Source organism: Bos mutus, chromosome 13 (assembly GCF_027580195.1).
Source record: "Bos mutus isolate GX-2022 chromosome 13, NWIPB_WYAK_1.1, whole genome shotgun sequence".
Lineage (NCBI taxonomy): Eukaryota > Metazoa > Chordata > Mammalia > Artiodactyla > Bovidae > Bos > Bos mutus.
In genome coordinates this window covers 35,966,384-35,986,538 of record NC_091629.1, presented here as the reverse complement: position 1 = coordinate 35,986,538, position 20,155 = coordinate 35,966,384, and the positions used below count along the sequence as shown (strand labels likewise).

General features: G+C 54.3%; 1 protein-coding gene across 1 annotated transcript; it reads right to left on the bottom strand.

The window, feature by feature from the left end:
• Positions 1–1,446: 1,446 nt before the first annotated feature.
• Positions 1,447–19,925, bottom strand: SIGLEC1 (sialic acid binding Ig like lectin 1). Its single transcript, XM_070381289.1, has 21 exons — positions 19,612–19,925; positions 18,961–19,320; positions 18,393–18,689; positions 16,416–16,682; positions 15,862–16,116; positions 14,374–14,673; positions 13,461–13,718; positions 12,000–12,329; positions 11,471–11,725; positions 10,957–11,259; positions 9,101–9,361; positions 8,631–8,942; positions 7,878–8,129; positions 7,314–7,583; positions 6,985–7,236; positions 6,361–6,666; positions 5,489–5,749; positions 4,432–4,734; positions 4,071–4,173; positions 3,642–3,714; positions 1,447–3,011 (listed from the first exon to the last, which is right to left on the bottom strand). Exons 1-21 carry the CDS (start codon positions 19,658–19,660, stop codon positions 2,937–2,939), a joined length of 5,142 nt encoding a protein of 1,713 aa, XP_070237390.1. The 5' UTR covers positions 19,661–19,925; the 3' UTR covers positions 1,447–2,936.
• Between the last annotated feature and the right edge of the window lie 230 nt (positions 19,926–20,155).

Genomic DNA, 20,155 nt, shown 5'->3' with positions numbered 1-20,155 from the left:
TTAAGAACAGTTTGTATGTCTTTTCCCCTGAATTGCCTATTCATATTTCCAGCTCATTTTTCTATTGAGGTCTTTCTCTTAACAACTTGAAGGAACTCTCTATATAAGGGAGATGAACCCTTTGTCTGGAGTATGAGTTGAAAACTTTCCCCCCAGTTTGTGAGATGTATCCAGCCTGGGGTGTATGACTTCAGCTCAGTTATACTCACTGCGGAGTAGCATTCAATTGTGGACTATCACCACGTGCTGTCTTCATTGACACTACTGTTGCTGGACCTTAGGGTGGTTCTTAGTTTTGAGATGTTATAAAAAAATGCTGTGTGTGTCCTTACCTTCCTCCCTTTGCCTGTCCTGCTTCCTCCACCCCTTTCCTGGTCTCTCCTGGGAACACATCCTTAATAGGTCACTTGCACATGAAACCTTGTCTTGGGAAACCAGACCTAGTACAGACATAGATCACTTTGGTTATGCTGGGTGCTCCAGTGTAGACAGGCTAGATAGCCATCAACCCCTCCTCCTGTGGAAAAGGACTTGTAACTTCCTGATTTGCCCTCTCTCGGGATCCACATTCTCTTGCGAAACCTCTTCCCCAAATCCTCCCTGAACGGGAGAAAAGAGGGGTGTCTTTTTCTAGTTAGCTTTGGGGGCTTGCGACTTTGGACACAAAGGAGACTCTGGGGGCTGGTTGCATGGGTATATTCACTTTGTGAAAAGTCATTGAGCTGTACGTTTAAAATGTGTGCACTTTTCTGTGTGTGCTACGCTTGAATTAAACGTTATTTCAAAAGTCTTGAGGAGGCTCAGACCACCGGGGGTGGACACAACTAACCTCTCTGAGACTCTTCCAATCCCTGGTGGACCTACACCCACTTGGAGGTGCACAGAAGCAGATGAAGACTCCAGGTCAAATGTTCCCAAATCCCCCAGGAGCCATCCTTCCTGTGTCTACTCGTGATCCTCCCCTCACCCTCTCTTCCTTGCTAGCTGCGTGCGTGCTCGGTTGTGTGACACTCTGTGTGACCCCATGGACTGTAGCACGACAGGCTCCTCTGTCCATGGAATTCTCCAGGCAAGAATACTGGAGTGGGTTGCCATTCCCGTCTCCAGGGCATCTTCCCAACCCAGGGATCAAACCCAAGTCTCCTGCATTGCACGCAGATTCTTTACCTGAGCCACCAGGGAATATTCGGCTGCATTTGGCTTGCTCTCTCCCTGTCCCATTTTAACCCACAGCTTCTACTTAATAGCAATGTAGAAAAAATACCCCTTACCAAGTGCTTGCCCACAGCATGCCAAGCACAGTGCTGGTCATGGGAGCAGAGGTGAGCGGTGCCCAGAGCCTCAAGGAGCAGGAAGGAGCATGAATTGCTTGAGTGTAAGGTAGTTTGTGGTAAATGTTATGTACTTTGCACCCACTGCTGCCTTCAGCAGACAGTCTTCCAGAATAAACACCACTCACATTCTAATCCTCTGTGTTCCAGTCCAGCAGTTGGCTTTCAAGAAAAAGATTCATTCCAGTTATGTCACAAGATGGATGTTTATTGGGAGGACATGTTTGATAGCCCCAGGAAGAGCCTGGCAATTGGGCACTAATAAAAATGGGACCTGGAACCAGAAGGGTCCATGTATGGCTGCATGAAGCTCACCTGGCCTTCAATCTCTTCCTAACCTGTTAGCTCCTATGCCAACTTCCCACTTCTCTCCACATTTCTCAACTCAAATCCCAGAGTGGTGAGCCCCGTGCTCCTCCCACCATGTGCCACCAGGATACCAAAGGAGTCACTAGCCCCCCGAAACTGGTTCCCCTCAGGCACTGACTTCCCTAGGGGCACGTTATTCTTTCTTAGTGACCCTTGTTTGTCTTAGTAACCCCTGGTGCACACACTTCCAGGAAGAGGACGTGAGCTCGCTAGATCGTGGCAGGAATGCACTTGGAGCAGAAACAAGGATGCTGATACGATGTCTGCTCCCCACACTCTCTGGGGGTGGGGAGTGTAAATGGGGCCACCTCTTCTTTCAAGGGCTAGACCTGGCACAAGATGCCTGTTCAGGCAACTCAACTGCCTGGCATTCCCTCTCCCTAGGGACAACAAATCCTTCTTGACTTTCTCAGTCTTAATGTGTGAGAGGCACTACCTCCTCCAGGACTCATGACCAGAAAGGACAGGGACATACCCTGGCCTTCAGTAGATGGGCACTGAGACAGAATATGGCCTGCTGGCAGCCTTCTCATCAGTGTTCTCAAAGTCTCAGGGATGAGTCCATAGTTGGGAGTCCTTTGGAAATATAATAAAAACTACATTTCCCAAAATCCCTTGCAGCTTGGAGTAGCCATATAACCAAATTCCAGCCAGAACTTCTGGGTTGTATCCACAATGGGAATGAGTGTGCCTTTCATTCCACTTCTTCTTGCTGGAAGGAGTATGAGCCCAATGGGATCATTGTGAACTTCACAATCAAAAGCAACATTTTAGGGACGAAGAAAAACAAAAGAGAAGGATCCAGAGCTCCAACATCTTAAACCACCATAATATACCCAGACTAGTATGAGAGAGAAAAATCAAATTCTTTCATGTTGAAGTTACTGTATTTCGTCTTTTTAGGGCAGCCTAGCTTATATTCTAGTCACTATAGGGTGCCGTGACCAGCTTGTAATGATATAGAAAGCTCTTCTTCTATTCTAATCCATCCCAGAAGTCCACAGTGAGCTTGGAGGAAGAAGATGTGAAGAGGTAGTGCTTTGGAAGATAAATAGAGAGATGAGATCCAGAGAAGAGAGAAAGAGAAATAGACAACGTGATCAATTCATTTCTCTTCAGAGTTGCCCAGAGTCAACACCCTTATGGGTAGATTGAGGTTCACCACCACCTCTCACCACCCATTTTTCTTGGGGGTTGGAGCCAGGTCATAGAAAGTCAGATGCCACAGAGATGTTTTCAGAGGGAGTCAGGACCCAACGCTGCATTGTTCACAGGGTCCGAGTCATCACAGATTCTGGTGACTTCCTCCTCCTAAAGGCAGGAAATGCCACAGGTCAGCTCAGGGGCAGAGTCCAGCATGAGGTCCAAGATGTGGCTGCATCAGGATCAATGAGCTTCCCACCGAGAAAACCTGTCACTGGAGGACTCTGGGAGCATTCATCACCTGACCTCTAGCTCTGGAGGGCAGTCCTCCAAGTCCCCAGGCCTGGGTATGGGTCCCCAGGGGATTGGAGAGAGTGTGCATGGCTGAAAATGTGGCTGGGAGCCCTGGCCCACCAAATGGATTATCTACAGAAAGGGACACACCACAGGGGAGGGGAAACAGGCTTTCACCCCTGCAAAGGTGATGGGCAGAATCAGGAGTGAGGAAGAGAGACCCTAAAACCCAGGTGGGGTCCTGGAAGTAGAGGCAATGCTGCTCAGTTCAGAATGTCTGCTCCAGTTATTCAGGCAGCCATGCAGCAAGCCCATGTCTGCTCTGCCCTACTCAGAATGTGGCCCCCACTGTCTTCTAGGGGGTGCTGGGTCTCTGTGCTCTCTCTCCAATCTCCCCTAGCCCCAAGCACTGTCCTATAAATGAGAATAATCTCTCAGTGCCAGTCCCACAGCGCAGGCTAGCCAAGTACTGTGTCTGCATGTGCCCACATGGTGCATGGATACCTGCATGGTTTCCTTCTGAGAAGCCATCTCCACTGAATTTTCACCCTCTCTCAGCTTATGAAAATTCCTCCTTCTGCAAGGACAAGAGTGGACTCAGAGAGCCTCTCTCCTCCCCGGCCTGCCCCCGTTCCATCCCCCCACCCCGTAAGCTTACACCCTGCTCAATACACAGAACAGTGGGGGAGATTTGTGGAGAATAGGCTACTTGATCTTTCTTCCTCCCCAGTCCTTTCTTCAGCAGTGAGAGAGCAGAGACAAGGAAAGAAGAAAACTATAGAAAGATAGATTTAGAGACAATTTTAGGCTTCTCAAATTTGGAGCAGGGGGAAGGAGAGGGACAGGCTAGAAAGTATGGAGCTTGTGAATTTGGTAGGAGGGACATGGGGGAAGGATGAGGTTACTCTGTTCACCTTCTAGCTCCAGACTCACCTCCAGGTGTAGTAGGCCCCCAGGCCCAGCAGAAGGAAGAGAAGGCCAGCCAGCAGTCCCAGGACCCAGAGGAGCTGCTGGAACAGCTGCAGGCGGTGCAGGGCTGTAACACGAGGTGAGGCTTAGGGTGTGGCTGTGGCTCCAGGCCTCTGATTCTCCCTCCCAAGCTGACACCCCCAAGATGAAACCTATTTTAAGTTCTACTTTCTCTTGGAAATTTCCCCATGCAAAGGAGTTTCAAGCAATCAGTCTAGACTAGACAAGCAGAAGGGATTCAGGAAAGACCTCAGAAGGAAGCCTCTGGATCTGAGAGCCGGGCCTTTGTGCAGCGCAGCCTAGGAGATAGGGCGGGGGGTCTCACCTCTGGTTCCAAAGTAGGTGGCAGCAGAGGCAGAGCCCAGGGAATTAGAGGCGGAGCACACATATTCCCCCTGGTCACTGGGCCTCAGCTCCTCTATGACCACCCTCAAGGCATTGGGGGTGACTGAGACATGGATGTGTGGCTTGGCAGGAGCAACCTTGGACTGGCTAGAGGCCACCAGCCGACTGCCAAGGTGGAGGGTCAGGCTGGCCAGAGGCTCGCTGTCTACTCGGCAATCCAGAATGCCTTGGATGCCACCCTCAGGCTCCACAAAAACCGTCATCGTGGGTGTCTTGGGGGGATCTGTAGGAAGACAGGGAGTGTGGTGACTGCAGAAACAACTACACAATTCCTCCCCTCCTTGTATCCCATGCAAGGCAACTGCTGCTCCTTCCATTAAGAGGCAGAGCCTGTTTCCTCACTCTTTAAATCTGTGACTCCCTTTGAAGGCAGAAGTGCCTTTGTGTGACTTCAGGGCTAGACCTCAATGGGCCTTGCAGCTTCTGCTCTCCTTGGAAAACAACCAAGTGGAAGCCCAGGCCAGCGTGCTGGACACACGAGGCCCAACCGACAGCCCACGCCATTTGCCAGCCAAGAAGGTGAAATTGCAGCCACATGATGTAAGGCCAGCAGAAGCGCTAGCCCAGCCCAAATTTCTGACCTGCAGACTTGTGAGCAAATAAAAAGCAGCTGTCGCTTTAAGCACTAGGTTTTGGGCTGGCTTGTTACACAGCAATAGCTGACTAATACAGTGTGGGCCCTTGTGAAGAGTAAAATAAGGGGCTAGGGTTGATGAGGGCTTACTGTGCACCAGGCATTCTGCATGCTCTACCTCCTGCACTCCTCACAAGGAGAGGGGACTGACATTTTATAGATAAGGAAACCAAGGCAGGGAGGCATAAGATCACACACCAGTCAGTGGGAATTCTCTGACCCAGGACTCCATTGCTGTGAAGTCCTTGGATTTTGCAGACAGAAGAGGAGGAAGACCTGAAACAGGCATGTGAGATGTGGGGAGACTGAGGCGGGGGGAAGATGTCAAGGATGTGACACTCACAGAGCACCCGGAGGGTAACTGGAGCAGAGGCGGTGGCCCCAGTGGGGAGCTCAGCCTGGCAGTGGTACATCCCAGCTTGGTCGCGGGCCACGTGGGTGAAGGCGACGGTGGGCACAGGCTCCGTGTGTAGTCGCCGGCCATTCCAGAACCAAGTGAAGGTGGAGTTGCCCATGAGCCCAGGGCCACCAGGGAGCTGACAACTCAAGTTCAGTGCTGCGCCCTCGGGCACATCTAGCCCTGGCTCGGCCACCACATGCACACCTGCAGGACCAGACGCGGTTGGGGTCTGCAGGCCTGTGGGAGCTGTAGCCTCTGGCTTGTCCTCTGTGCATAATATGGGATCTGGATCCCAAAGGTAGGACTGTGTCTCCCCCATCAGACTGCCATCAGGGTTACCTCTCCTTGCCCTGGGGACTTCTGGGGCAAAGCGGTGCCTCCCTCTCTCATCAACTCAGGCTTTTTGATGGATGAGGCTGTCTTGCCCTCAGATTGAATGCCCCAAGGATGGGGCTGCACCTTGTCCCTCAAACTGAGCTCCCTGAAGATAAGATTGGATCAGTCCTCCCATTCCCAGTTTCCCCAGGGCAGGTCTGTTCTCCCACCCACAGTTTGGGCTCTCTGAGGGCAAGGTTATGTCTCCCCTCCATCCATGCTCCCCTTGAGTTGTTGCCATATCTCCACCCACCTCTCCTGTAGGGAGCTCTCCGAAAGCCAGGCCGTTTATCCCCCTCAGGCTGAGCAACCCGCCTCCAGTGGGCACTGTTCCTCCCCATCAAGTCAGGCCAGCCAGCTTCTTCTTGTGGGAGCCCCACCCCTCACACAGACTCAGACCCCACAGCAACAGCGCCCCTCCTGCCTCCTGGCCGGCTCACCTTCTGCCTGCAGCTGCCCCAAGGTGGTGCTGACTGAGCCCAGCAAGTTGCGAGCCGTGCAGACGTAGGTGTCCTCGTCCCCTGAGGGCACAGCTTGCACTCGCAGCCGCAGGGCATTGCGGGCCACCTGGACATGGCCCGTCTCCACTGCCAAGCCAGGGATGCCGTTGCTGGTGGCCAGAACTTTGCCATTGCGGGCCAGGGCCAGCTCGGCAGGCGGCTCACTGTCCACGGTGCACTGTACCACAGCCATGGGGCTGCTCCTTGAGTCCCAGAAGGAGGACACAGCAGCGTCCCGGGGGGCATCTGGATGGTAAAGCAGGGCGGAGTTGAGGGTCTTGCTTGGAAACCCTGTGCTATTCATTGCCCACCTGCCTGGCATTGGTGAGGCTGAAGCCTCTGGGGAAATGGTCATTTCTGGGGAGTGACAGCTTCAGGAATCCTGTGGGCAGATTCCTCCAGGCAGGGTCAGAGGACCCTAAGGAATCTTCCCTCATCCGCTATGTCTTTCCCCAAGTGTCCATTCCCAGGTTCAGTCCTGTGCAGTCTTGTGCCCACCCAGACTAGGGCCCAGAAGCACCCTCCACTCACCCTAGGCACCCCCAGGCAAGGACCCTTGCTTACAGAGGACATGCAGCGCTGTGGGCCGGGAGCTGCGTGTACCCTGGGCATCCCGGACCTGACAGGTATAGGCTCCTGCGTGAGCCCGTGTAACCACCGGGAAGGAGAGAGAGGCCTCTGGCCCCTCCTGCAGCCAACGGCTATTGTGGTACCAGGCATAGAGGGTGGGTGGGCGGGCAGCAGGGTCTTCACAGCTCACTGTGATAGGGGCTCCCTCGGGCACAGCGGCTGATGGAGCCAGGGTCACCTGCACAACTGTACCAAGAAGACAGGGTCAGCTGGGTCCGGCAAGACACCATAGCTGATCCCACCCCGGCTAGGCCCTGCCTCACCCTCTAGCCGCAGCTCTAAGGTTGTGTTGACCTGACCCAGAGGACTGTGGGCTGAGCAGCTGTAGAGACCCTCATCGCTGGGCCCGGGCTCCCACAGCTCCAGCTGCAGGGTGTTGGGGACTGAGGCTGTGGTCGAGGAGGCCAGGAGGTGGCCAGCATGGCTGAGGACCAGCTGAGCAGGTGGACGGCTGTCCACGGTGCACAGCACCAGGGCAAGCTGCCCGCCACGGCTCTCCAGGAGATAGGTCAGGCGCAGGCTGCGGGGTGCATCTATAATGCAGAAAGGCAGAGACGGAGTTCAGCGCCCACACTGGTAAGGAGGCCAGTTTGCAGGTGGCATTCAAAACAGGAAGGCTTTGGCTCCCTGCCCCCAGTGGCCTCCATTTGCCCAACCTGCAGCATTGCTCCTCTGCCCGTGTCCCCCAGCTCTAATGCTCCTTGTCCATCACTAGCCAGCTTGGTACTGAGTTCCTGGGGTAGATGACTGTGGGACTCGGCCATGCCCTGATCCCCGCAAGCTGTTGTCATCCCTCCCAGCTCCACCCTGCATCCAACCAGACTCACAGAGGACATCCAGGGTGACAGGCCTAGAGCGATGGAGCGTCTGGCCAGGGATCAACACGCCGCAGCTGTAGGAGGTGGCGTCCACGACCGTGACATTGGGGAGGGCGATGGACTGGGCAGCATCTGGGCGCTGCTGCCCATCTTGGTACCATGTGTAGGTGAGCTGGGTCAGAGTGGTCCATACAAGGCAGGTGAGGTTCACCAGCTGCCCCTCCTGCACAGTGGCTTTGGGCCACACCTGCACACTCACAGCTGGAGAGAGAAGAGGGCACAGGGACACCAGGGAATACCGAAGGCTGTGTAAAGCAAGCCACCTGTAGGGTGGGAAGCCTCTCAGCCTCTGGGAGGCACAGGTGACCCACCTGTAAGTGGGGCTCAGAGATGGAGCTTGGGAAACAGTTCATCATCTGTCAGGTGGTTCCCAGCAGAGTTCTCCCTGGAGTGCCCTGAGCCCTCCCTGACCCTGTTGGAGGGCACCTGGGCGAATACAGGCCTCAAAAGCCCTGCTGTGGTTTCTCCTTGAGTGACCCCTGTCTGATGAGTTTTATCCCCTGGGCATCCATGTAAAATTCTGTTTTCAAAAAAGGTTCTTCAGTGAAAACCAAGTTTGGAGATTGCTGCCCTTAAGAAGAGTGGGAGTGCACTGTCCTGTGTTCAGCCCTCCTGCCCGTGTCTCAGGCTTCCAGAACCTTCTCCAACCTCCTCTTCTCTTAAAAGAGCCACCTACACACACACTCACACCCCCATTCTGACCTTGGGCATCAAAGGTGGCTGAGGCCAAGGCCTGGCCTAGGGCGTTGGTGGCCTCGCAGGTATAGACGCCTTCATCCTCCAGCACTGCATTGTGAATCTCCAGGCGCAGCATGTTGGGGGCCACAGCCACCTGTAGCCGGGGAGAGCTCCCCGCAAGCTCCCCCACTCCTTGCAGGGTAGAGGTCACGAGGCGGTCCCCGTGAAGCAGTCGTAGCTGGGCTGGAGGGTCACTGTTCACACGGCACAGGAGGAGGCCCAGTCGCCCAGGGCCTGTGTCCATGAGGGTAGTGAGTGTGGCCTGGCGAGGGGCATCTACATGAGGCAGACAATGGTCAGGGCCCGAGCAGGTGGTCCCTCATCTAAGACTCTCTCAGAAGTAGAGTCCAGAACCAGGGCTCAATATCCCCTTCCCCAGTCATGCCCTTGGCTCCCTCCTTCCCCAGGAAACATGAATGGATCAAAGCACTTACAAGACACATGGAGGCTGACCGGGGCTGCCAGGTTCGTGGTGGCTGAGCCGGGAGCCTGGGCTTGGCAATGGTAGGCCCCAGCTTGGCTCAAAGTTATGGCTGCAAAACGGATTGTGGCTGAGGTGAACTCCTGGAGGGGCTGGCCATCTCGGTACCAACGGTATGAGGTCCCCTCCAGGACCCCTGTGGGTACTTGGCAGCTCAGGACCACAGCCTGGCCCTCCCGGAGCTCAGGCGATGGTGATACCTGGACCCAGGCTCCTGCAGGGAGAAACCAAGAGCAGGTGAGGGCCTTCCACATCTGGGACTGCGTTTGTGTACACATGAGGACAGCAAGACCCAACCACATGTGCCAGAGCCACTGCTCATCCAGACCACTGCTGAGGGCCCCACTGCAGCTTCACGCCTCTTCCTCTCCTGTGCCTGACTCACTTGCCCTGGTTCTGACCTGGCATTCACTGCCCATCACCTTGAGTTGTGGTTTTGCTTTGGCAGTCATATCTCACCTACCACAGGGAGAGCCTCACCTGGGTCCGACCCTAGTGCCATGCACAGCCCCTGCACGTGCTAGCTCTTGACAGATGTTGTTTTGACCCCATACAGCACAGAAGTGGTAGGGATTTAGGTCCAACCAGGGACCACTGTCCTGATCATGAGCTGACCTCAGCATGGTGACCAACAGCCTGGAAGCGGAAATTAGCAGCTCTCTCTAGCCCATCTCCTCACCCAACTTCCAAGTCATGAGAGCGCAGGAACGGAAGACCAGGCAAAGGGCTGTCTCTCGTTCCCCCCAGGTTTGAGGCAGGAAGAGTGCAGAGTGAGGGAGTAAGAAGGAGGGACAGCTATAGTGGTGATTGAGAGCTCAGACTGTGCCAGAGACCAGCATTGAATTCATCCAGAGCTAGCAGGGCCCCCTCCTCGTCATGTGACCATGAGCAAGCCCCTAAATCTCTGACCTTCAATTTCTCTGCCTGTGAAAAGGGTATGATAAAGAAGAGATACAGAAAAAAGTTCCAGGGAAAATGTTCAAAAATTGATGTTTGTCATTATGGGAGGAAAAAAAAAGTTTTTTTTTCCAGCATTATTGATGTTAACTTTGTTCTTTTCTGGCTTATTCACTTAGGCAGGATTATTACAGAAGAATATATACAGATAGATAAATGAAGAATATGGATATATTCATATATATATATATGTATAGTCAGACACAACTTAGCAACTAAACAGCAACCAACAATGTACATACAAATGTGATCATGTGTGCATTATATGGGGCTTCCCAAGTGGCACTGCTGCTGCTGCTGCTGCTAAGTCGCTTCAGTTGTGTCCGACTCTGTGCGACCCCATAGACGGCAGCCCACCAGGCTCCCCAATCCCTGGGATTCTCCAGGCAAGAACACTGGAGTGGGCTGCCATTTCCTTCTCCAATGCACAAAAGTGAAAAGTGAAAGTGAAGTCGCTCAGTCATGTCCGACTCTTAGCGACCCCATGGACAGACCCCATGGTAACAGAGTCCAATATGACTGAGTGACTTAACACATACATTACATATTCCATATGCGTGCTAAGTCGTTTCTGTTGTGTCCAACTCTGCGACCCCATGGTCTGTAGCCTGCCAGGCTCATCTGTCCATGGGATTCTCCAGGCAAGAATACTGGAGTGGGTTGCCATTTCCTCCTCTAGAGGATCTTCCAGGCCCAGGAATCAAACCTGTATCTTTTGCATCTCTTGCATCGGCACGGGGGTTCTTTAGCACTAGCACCACCTGGAAAGCCCATTTATTACACATCGCTACATAAATATGCAGAGTGGCCCCCAGGACACTTGGACGCACCACAGCTACAGAGGACACTCACCTCGGACCTGGAAGAAAAGGGAAGTGTTAGCTGATCCCAGGGCATTGTTGGCCTCACAGCGGTAGCTGCCAGAGTCCTTAAGGCTCAAGTCTTGGACCTCTAGCTGCAGGAAGTTGGCTGTGGTTTTGGCCTGGAGGTGGCCACGGGATGGAAGCTGGGGCCCTGGGCTGGTGGCCAAGAGGTGCTCGCCGTGGAACAGTGCCAGCTGGGCAGGAGGGCGACTGTCCACAGTGCAGACAAACACAGCTGTGTGGCCCTGGTCCACATCCAGGAGAGCAGACAGCTTTGGAGGGTCTGGAGGGTCTGTAGAAGACAGTGGGGAGCTCAGGCCAGCCCCTACCCAGCTCACCATCTTTCAGCTGCCAGGCTGTCCTCCTCCAGATACTCAGTCTAGGCCTGCACGCGCCCACACCCAAGCCATGTTCTTGCCTCCTCAAACTCAACCGCAGCCCTGTTTGCCCCAGACCACCCCCTCCACCCTCCAAGGGCCCAAATCTCCTTGCCTATCACCCACAGAGCACTTGCAGGACCACAGGGGTGGAGAGCTGGGCACCGGCCTCGGTGAGGATGCGGCAGGCATACAGGGCGGCATCTGTTCTGGCCACAGGCAGCAGCGTCAGGGTCTCTAGGGGGCCCTGGGCCCACAGGGCCCCATCTCGGAACCAGGTGAAGTTGGCAGGGCCGCCAGCTTCCCGGCTCACTCTGCAAGTCAGGTTGGCTCCAGTGCCTTCCTGCAACGTGTGCGACGGTGTGATGACCAGGACGGTGGCTGGAGAGCAGGCAGCACAGGCTTACTGAGACGGGCCTCAACCCTGACGGCTTCCCCCTAGTTCCCAGGGTGAGTGGTCCTGTCTCCCTGTCTGGAGCAGGTGGGAAGAAGCCCCTCTGGGTGCCCATGGGGAAAGGGGAGGAAACCAAACTCCCTCTGTTGACAGGAGGTGGTTTCGCCCAACTGACCCTCCTCGGAGCTGGGGATTGCAAATGAATAGGGTCCCGAGTACCAGCCCCTGACCCCAGGCGACCTGCTCCCTGCCCTGCCTCACCCTGGGCATTGAAGTTTGCTGAGGCAGAGGCGTTGCCCAGGACATTGCTGGCCTCGCAGAGGTACATGCCCTCGTCCTCCAGCACCGGGTCTTGGATCTCTACCCGCAACAGGTTGGGGGCTCTGGTAACCTTTGTGCGTGGGGAACAGCTCCCGCAGGCGCTACAGCTGCCCCCTGATGGCAGGGAAGAGGCCACCACGTGACCCCTGTGGAACAGCCGCAGCTGGGCCGGGGGGTCGCTGTCCACACGGCACAACAGGAGGCCTCGTTGACCGGCTCCGGCGGTGTCAGGGTCCAGCTGGGCAGTGAACGTGGGCCGGCGTGGGGCATCTGGAGAGAGAAGAGTATGGGCACTATCCCACAGCCTCTGCCAGGCTCCCACAGGTGCAGTCAAAGCTAGCTAGGCTCCCAGAACACACTGAGCAAAGGCATGAACCTGGAGCTGCCGCAAACAGCTGTGCAGACTGCGCATTATACAAGGACCACCGGACCTGGGTGGCAGGACCTCAGCCCATGCCCGTGTGCTAAACTATGCCTTAGCGCTGGACTGAGTCTTCCCAGAGGAAGAAGGGCCTTTTTCTAGCTTGCTGCTGCTGCTGTTAAGTTGCTTCAGCCATGTCTGACTCTGTGAGACCCCATAGACGGCAGCCCGGGCTCCGCCGTCCCTGGGATTCTCCAGGCAAGAATACTGGAGTGAGTTGCCATTGCCAGAACTGTATGGGCTAGCAGCCACCTTGCATAACAGCCCTGTGCTCCTGGGCAGGGTACCTACAGAGCAATCCCTGGTTGTTTTACTGTCTGCTTCCTCTCTTCACACCCCATCCCCTAAGACCCTGCCTGTCTCTTATCTCTGATCTCCCAGCCAGCTCCCATGAGAACAGATAATGCCTAAATTGCCCTCCTCCTAGAAATTTTTGAAGAGTGGGACCAAGACCCCCAGGTGATCTCACCCTGAACACTAGAAAACCCCCAAGAGGTGACCGCTCTTCCTGACAGTCCCTGGACATGCGTCCTGCACATGTTAGGGAAGCCGTGCTGGAAGCTGAGTGTGTCCTGAATGTTGGTCAGCTGCTCAGGAGCATCCACCCTTGACGAGATGCAGGCCTGTGTGGGGAGGCTCTGCCTTTGTGTCTGTACCTGTGAGGGTGCCGCCTATGGAGCGTGTCTACATATATAGGAGTAGAGTGTCCCAGGGCCCAGCTGCAGAGGATAAAGCTTGGACATAGTGTCCATGATGGGTCTGAGGCTAGAGGCAGAGCTATAATGGGACTGGGAGGGGGAAATGGGATGCCCTAGACTCGGTCTCCATAGGGCGGTCAGGGCCATGGTGACCAGGTTCGTGGCTGCCTTCTATCGGGACTCTGGCCAGGACAGAGTCAGGAGGTCCTGGAGGAGGGGGCTGATGGGCTCTGGTGACTGATCTTCCCACAGCAGGCAGGGGCTGGAGGGAAGGCTACTCACAGAGGACGGTGAGGACAGCAGGTGAGGAGAGCCCGCTGGTACCATGGCCATCCTGGGCCCGACAGTGGTATGAGCCGGCATCAGTGCTGGAGACCACAGGGAGCAGGAGGCTGCTGCTGGGCCCCTCAAGAAGCAGGGCCCCATTCCGGTACCAGGAGAAGCGGGTGTCAGGCATTGGGCTCAGGCTGCTCCTACAGCTAAGAGTTACCGCCTGCCCTTCTGCCACTTCTGCTGCTGGGCTGATGAGGAGGCGGGCCACTAGCAGAGAAGGAGAGAAGAAAGCTCAGCTCCCATGCATGTCTGCGGCTCCGTGCCACCCACAGCAGGAAGCCCTCCTGGGCTTCTCCCAACTCAATTCTCAGGAGGTCTGAGCATCATGGCATCAGCTCTGTGAATCTCTCGATGATCAGAAGGGTTTGACCTTGAATGCCAATTCAGATCTATTGGTACCTGGCTGCAGCATGGTTGAGCAGGATTCTGGGCCAGATCCTAGGCCTCTGTCAAAACCTGGCTTGATCAATTAGCTATGTCTGCCTCAGAAGGAGGGAAGGGCAACATGTGCACCGAGACTCAGCCTCTCTATTTGGGCTTCTGCATCTGGCTCCTACCACAGAGTCTGCCCCAAATGTTCAATAAATAAAAAACAAATGAATATGCATTGAAAAACCCTGTAAGTTCAGAGTCAGAATGGATACAAAAGGAATAACTCCATCTGCCACTTTTCTCGTTTTGCTTTGACTTATGGGGAAACTCTGGGACTGAGATGACTGTATAGCTCAGATCTTTGATGTGATTTTTTTTCTAGCCAGCTAGGTCAGGCCTTCAGTTGAGCCCTGTTGGTTCTCAGGAGGAAGAGGCCAGAGCAGGCCTCCTCCTCAGGCTCCTTCTACCAGCCCCAGTGGGACCATCTTACCATTGGCATGGAAGTCCAGGGTGGAGGATGAATTCCCAAGGGAATTGGTGGCTGAGCACATGTACTCCCCACTGTCTGTTGGCCCCAGGTCTCGAATCTCCAGGCGCAGGGAGTTTGGGGCAGAGTAGACACTGAAGCGTGGGCTCTGGTCACCCTCTCCGGAAGTTGAGGCGAGGACGAGGCCCTCATGTGACAACACCAGAGTAGCCAGGGGGTCGCTGACCACAGAGCACTGGAGGATGCCCACCAGTCCCTCCTGCGTCTCCAGGAAGGCAGTTAGGTGTGGGGTGAGGGGTGGGTCTGTACGGAGATGAGGGACAGACCTGTTACCCTCAACAGGTGCATTCCTGCCTCTGACCCCTGCACCTACTTTGTCCCATGATGCCCTGGGAAAAGTTAGTGACCCCAGCAGCTCCTATTTGTCCCCAGACTGGGCAAATCACTCTGTCATCCTAGTTCATCCTAGTCAATCCTTGTAGTCACCCTGAGAGTGGGGATCCAGAGACCCCACTTTAATGGTGGGAAAACTGGTAAAGAAAGCTGGCAGAGGACAGCACTGCAGCAAATGATCAAAGTCCACACTCCCAGCAATGAGACAAACTGACCCCATGTGCCTCTTGAGGTGACACGGGGAGACAGACACAGAATCATGTCCGTGGTGTCTCTGCCCAGGTGCATGGGCTTGGTCTGCTCCATTCAGACCAATGCAAGGTGAGAATATCACAAAACAACTGACCTGTGCTGGTCAGGGTTCAGTGTCAAGGAAGACAAGGGAAGACTGAAGAAAGGAGAATAAAGAGATTTGACAACTTAATGCAATGCAAGATCCTGAACTGAATCCTAAACCAGAAAAAAAAATTACCATAAAGGACATTATTGGGCCAACTGGTAAAATTTAAACATGGATTGTAAATTATATAATGATCTTGTATGAATGTTAAGTTTCTTGACTACATATAATTGTACTGTGGTTATGCATGAGAATGACCCTAGGAAAGACATGCTGAGAAATCAAGGAGTAAAGGGCCATTATGCCTGAAGAATATAAATGGATAGATAGATAGATTATGTGTGCATGTATACATATAGAGGGCATATGTGTATACACATGTGAATAGAGTGTATATGTAGCAAAAATGTGTGCAAGCGTGCACACATATATGTGCATGTGTATATGCATATGTATATGTGTGTGAGTACATATATACACACAAATATAATATATAGTTAGAAAGAAAATCAAATGTTAAAAAATGGGAATCGAGGTTAAGGGTATATGATAATTCTTTGTTTTTTCTTGCAACTTTTAAGTTTGAACTTATTTCAAAATAAAAAGTTGTTTAAAATAGGACACTGAGGTCTGGGGGGTGCAAAGCCTTGCCCAGATGTGAGCTCAAGGGCACGCCGGCCCAGAACCCCAACCCTCCTGCAGAGGCTCTAATCTTTGGCCTGGCTCCCAGCTCCAGTGCCCTCGTCCCCACCACTTACGGCGGACCACCACGCTGACTGGGTCAGAGCGCTCTCTGCCCTGGGCGTTCTGCACCTCACAGAAGTAGAAGCCTGTATCGGCCCTGGTGACTGAGTGCAGCTGGAGGATGCGACTGTGGGTGGCCTTCATCAGCTCGTGGTTTTTGTACCATGCGTAGCGCAGCTCCCTGGGCGCTTCTTTCGGTGTGTTGCAGGCCAGCGTCACAGTCTGGTTCTCCAGAATCGAGCCTGCTGGGCTCACCTGGACCGCAGCCACTGGGGGGCAGCATAGAGCACACTAAGGGCTACTCAGGCGACTTCCAGGCCCCACCCCCCAGGGTTGCAGCCTAAACCTCTGCGCGCTGTACATCACACCCCTCTGAGGAGGAGCCTCCTGGGCTGGCCATGCATTTCTTTGCCCTGTTCACTGCCAGGGAGGTTTGCCATCTGTCAGAAGCCAAGCTGGAACTTCACACAGGCATCCCAGGAGGCACCTTGGCCTCGTTTCCCTCAGCCCTCATGGCCTGGATGCCTCCCTACACTCTGGTCAAGACCCAGGCTCACCCAGGACTCACTGAAGATGTGGAGGCTGACAGGAGGTGAGACCGAAGAGCCCACGCCATTCCCAGCTTCACAGGTGTAGACGCCAGCATCAGCCCAGGCTGCCCGGGGCAACTGTAGTACACGACTCCGGTTTTTGAGGTGCGACCCATCCTTGACCCACTGCACAGAACTGACCTGAGGGTGACTGCTGTTCACCTGGCAGATGAGTGTGACCAGATCCCCTGGAAGGATGTTCCGCCCCGAGGGGCTGAGGAGGATTTCTACACCCTTGGGGGCATCTGCAAGGCATGACAGGGGTTGTCGAGTATGGTGCCCAGGGAAGGCAGGGGCATTTTTCCACTCCCCTTTCAACACTCTGCCCTAAGGAAGCCCACCCAGATAAACCAGAACTCCCATCAGTCCCCTGTCCACAGCAGGCACTGGCCTCACATTGTGAGGAAGCCTGCTCTTGTCCTTGTCTACTGACAGCCTGATGCCTTGATGCTTGGCATAGCATTCAGCCTACACTGCCTTCAGTGGCTTTCTGCCCCATGACATGTCCATCACCATCTCTTCTATCTGAGGGCCATGGGCACACTGCTTGCTTTGGTGGCTTGTGGCAGCTGCTGGCAAGGGACAAACCATCTAACACAAGGGCTAAAGGCAGAGTCAAATTCTCGCTGAGAATGGTTAACTCATTTGCTGGGAGATGCTAACGATACAAAGAAACTGCATTTCTTTAAATCTTGTTCTCAAGCCTCTCTCTATGTAACTATGCTAATAAAAGCTAATATTTTCAGGAGTTCCCTGAAAATTGCCTAGTAGTTAGGACTCTGGGCTTTCACTGCTGTGACCCAGGTTCAGTCCCTAGTCAGGGAACTGAAATCCCACAAGCCATGCAGTTCAGTTCAGTTCAGTTGCTCAGTCGTGTCTGACTCTTTGCAACTCCGTGGACTGCAGCACGCCAGGCCTCTCTGTCCATCACCAACTCCTACAGTTTACTCAAACTCATGTTCTCTGTGTCGGTGATGCCATCCAACTATCCCGTCCTCTGCCGTCCCCTTCTCCTCCCGCCAAAACAAGCCATGCAGTGTTGCAAAAAAAAAAAAAAAAAAAAAAAGCTAGTATTTTCCTGGTGGCTCAGACGGTAAAGCATCTGCCTACAATGAGGGAGACCCGGGTTCTATCCCTGGGTCGGGAAGATCCCCTGGAGAAGGAAATGGCAACCCACTCCAGTATTCTTGCCTGGAAAATCCCATGGACGGAGGAGCTTGGTTGGCTACTGTCCATGGGATCGCAAAGAGTCGGACACAACTAAGCGACTTCACTATTCACTAGTATTTTCAAGTCCTTAATCTATGTAACTATGAAAATAATAGAAGCTAATATTTTTTCATGCTTTTAATTTTCATAACAAGCCTGTGAGATAAAACGTATTTATTATTACCTCCACTACAGAGAGGTAGTGAGAAAACAGAGGCTCTGAGAGGCGAGTAACTTGTCCCAAGTTTGCTCATCTAGTCAGTGGTGAAGCCAGCAGCCTGATGCCTATGTATGGCAGTTGTTCTAGAACAGGCTGCCCGTCTTTACTGTGATGGGAAGATGCATAATCAAGTGAAAACTTGGAATTCCTCCCACTGTCTTTTTGCCATGTCCAAGTGTTACCCTGGTCATTGAGTGTGAGTGGCAGGAAAGGGGTGAACCCTCTCCGCCTCCTCATCCTCCAGAGCTGGTCTAAATCCCAGGGCCCCTACTGGCCAACCCCCAGTTCTCCGGCTGAGTCTCCCCTTCCCTGCCCAGCCTAGCTTCAGGGACTGGAGGTTGGAGGGAGCCTTTCAATACTGCTCTTGGGGCTTAGCAGTCTTTCCACCTGCTCCACTCTGGAGGTCCAAGCACAGCCTGGCTATTTCTGCAGGCCAGAAAGGGATGGTTTCCATTGGGGAACCACAGATGTGTGTGAGCTCAGTAACAAGGATGTGCTACCCACCCTGCCTGCCACGTTCACTCACACTGCACTTGGAGGTGAATCTCACGCTGAGTCTTATGGTTGGCTGCCGAGAGCTGGCAGCTCAAGGTCCGGCCATGGTCCTGCCAGGACAGGGCCATGTGGAGGGTCTCCTGGTGGTGGATGCCCGTGGGCTCAAGCTTCTGGAGTGTGGAGGTGGTGGAGCGGGCAGGGTCCTGGCCTTGCCACCGAAGGGTGACTGGCTCCTGCAGGCACGCGTACGGAGTGGAGCAGTTGAAGTCCACCTCCATGCCCTCATGCAGCTCAGCCGGAGAGGCAACGGTGGGCATGATGAGCTCCTCTGAGGACAAAGACAGGAGGCTGGGGGCTCCCCTTCACCGTACCTGAGACCACCTGCCCTGGAGACCTCAGCCTGGGGCAGGGGACTTCAAGGGGAAGGAGAAAGCCAGGGGTTCACTGGGGGCGAATGCTAGGGGGCACGGGGATGGGCTGGAACTGCAGCCAAGATTAGGGCTGGGTTTGGGTTTGGGTTTAGGACCAGGGTTGGAGCTGTGAGCCAGTGGGGCCAAGAGCAGTCTGGAGTCCCTTCCAGTCGGTGACCTTGCTCTCACCTGTCACAGTGACTGCTGTGCCTTTGACATCTACCCAGCGGTTGCCCTCGCTGATCTCGAAGCGGAAGTTGTAGGAGCCTGAGTCCTCAGGCTGCAGGTCCTTCAGCAGCAGGTTGCACACCCTGAGCTCAGGATTCCCCACCATCTGGGCACGGCCTTGGAAACGGGCCTCCACCAGCTGGGGCTTTGTGGAGTGACTCACTACCTGCCGTCTGCCTGAGTAGTCATAGTACCAGATGGTTGTGATGCCATCGGGCACATTCACACTGGCAGGGAAGCTGAAGGTGCAGGGGATGATGAGGCAGGACCCCTTCATACCCTTCACGGTCTCGGGACTGGAGACGCCCCACGAGATCAGGTCTGAGGGAGAGGCAGGACAAGAAAGATTGTAATGCAGGCCTGGGGTCACGTTCTGCCCCCCAGAAGGTGTTCCAGATGCACTCTCAAATCCTGCCCTGACCTGCCCCCAGCAATGCAACCCCTCTGGGCACCCCAGAGAGGGTCCCTGTTCCCTGTCACCGCCTCCTCATGCCCTCCTTCAATCTCAGCAGCTAAACCTGTGACCAGACACGGTTCAGTCTGCCCAGGCCAACAGAAGCTGGACTTGCCGCGGCCAGGCCCTGTAAGAAGGAAAAGGCCAGCAAAGCTTACCTGCTGGGATGGGTAAGGCCAGGAGGAGGAGCTGGAGCAGGAAGTCCATAGCAGGTTGTCACGCTGGTTCTGTTGCCTACGAGGTCGGGGAGCACTGTGCTGGGCACACAGGGATCTCCTAGGGAACCTCAGTCTCAGAGCCTGCTGGGATCCCAGGCCTGTTTCCCCACACACTATGCTGGCCAACCCAGTGAGAGGGCAGGGCAGCTGCCAGCTGGCATCCAGGAGCCCATGTTCCCAGCTCAGGCTGTGTCCAGGAATGCCTTCACTTGGTGGCCCCAGAAAATCCTGTCTGTCGCTTGGCCCCACCCTAAGTTCTGCTTTCCCAGCCTCTTCAAAGATGAACAGCTGTTTCTCTATTTCCCCCACTTCCTTGCCCCCTCCCTGACACCCAAGTCACCAGCAACTGCAGCCCAGAGAGGCACAATGACTTATTCCAAGGCATCCAGCATAAATGATGGTTTCTTACTTGAAATTCGTCTCCCTACCACCAGTCTTACCAGCTGTAGACCATACTGGAATTTGAGCACTTAGAAAACTGCAG

Bases quoted from the DNA above. Each gene is read 5' to 3' on its own strand.
- SIGLEC1 (XM_070381289.1), bottom strand. From the start codon at position 19,660: ATGGACTTCCTGCTCCAGCTCCTCCTCCTGGCCTTACCCATCCCAGCA. The intron at 8,130-8,630 runs GTCAGAATGGGG...TTCTCTCTCCAG, and splicing joins AGCCACCTTTGATGCCCAAG to CTGTGAGTGTGCAGGTGTGG. The intron at 3,715-4,070 runs GTGAGTCTGGAG...TTGTCCTTGCAG, and splicing joins GGGGCCTACTACACCTGGAG to AAGGAGGAATTTTCATAAGC.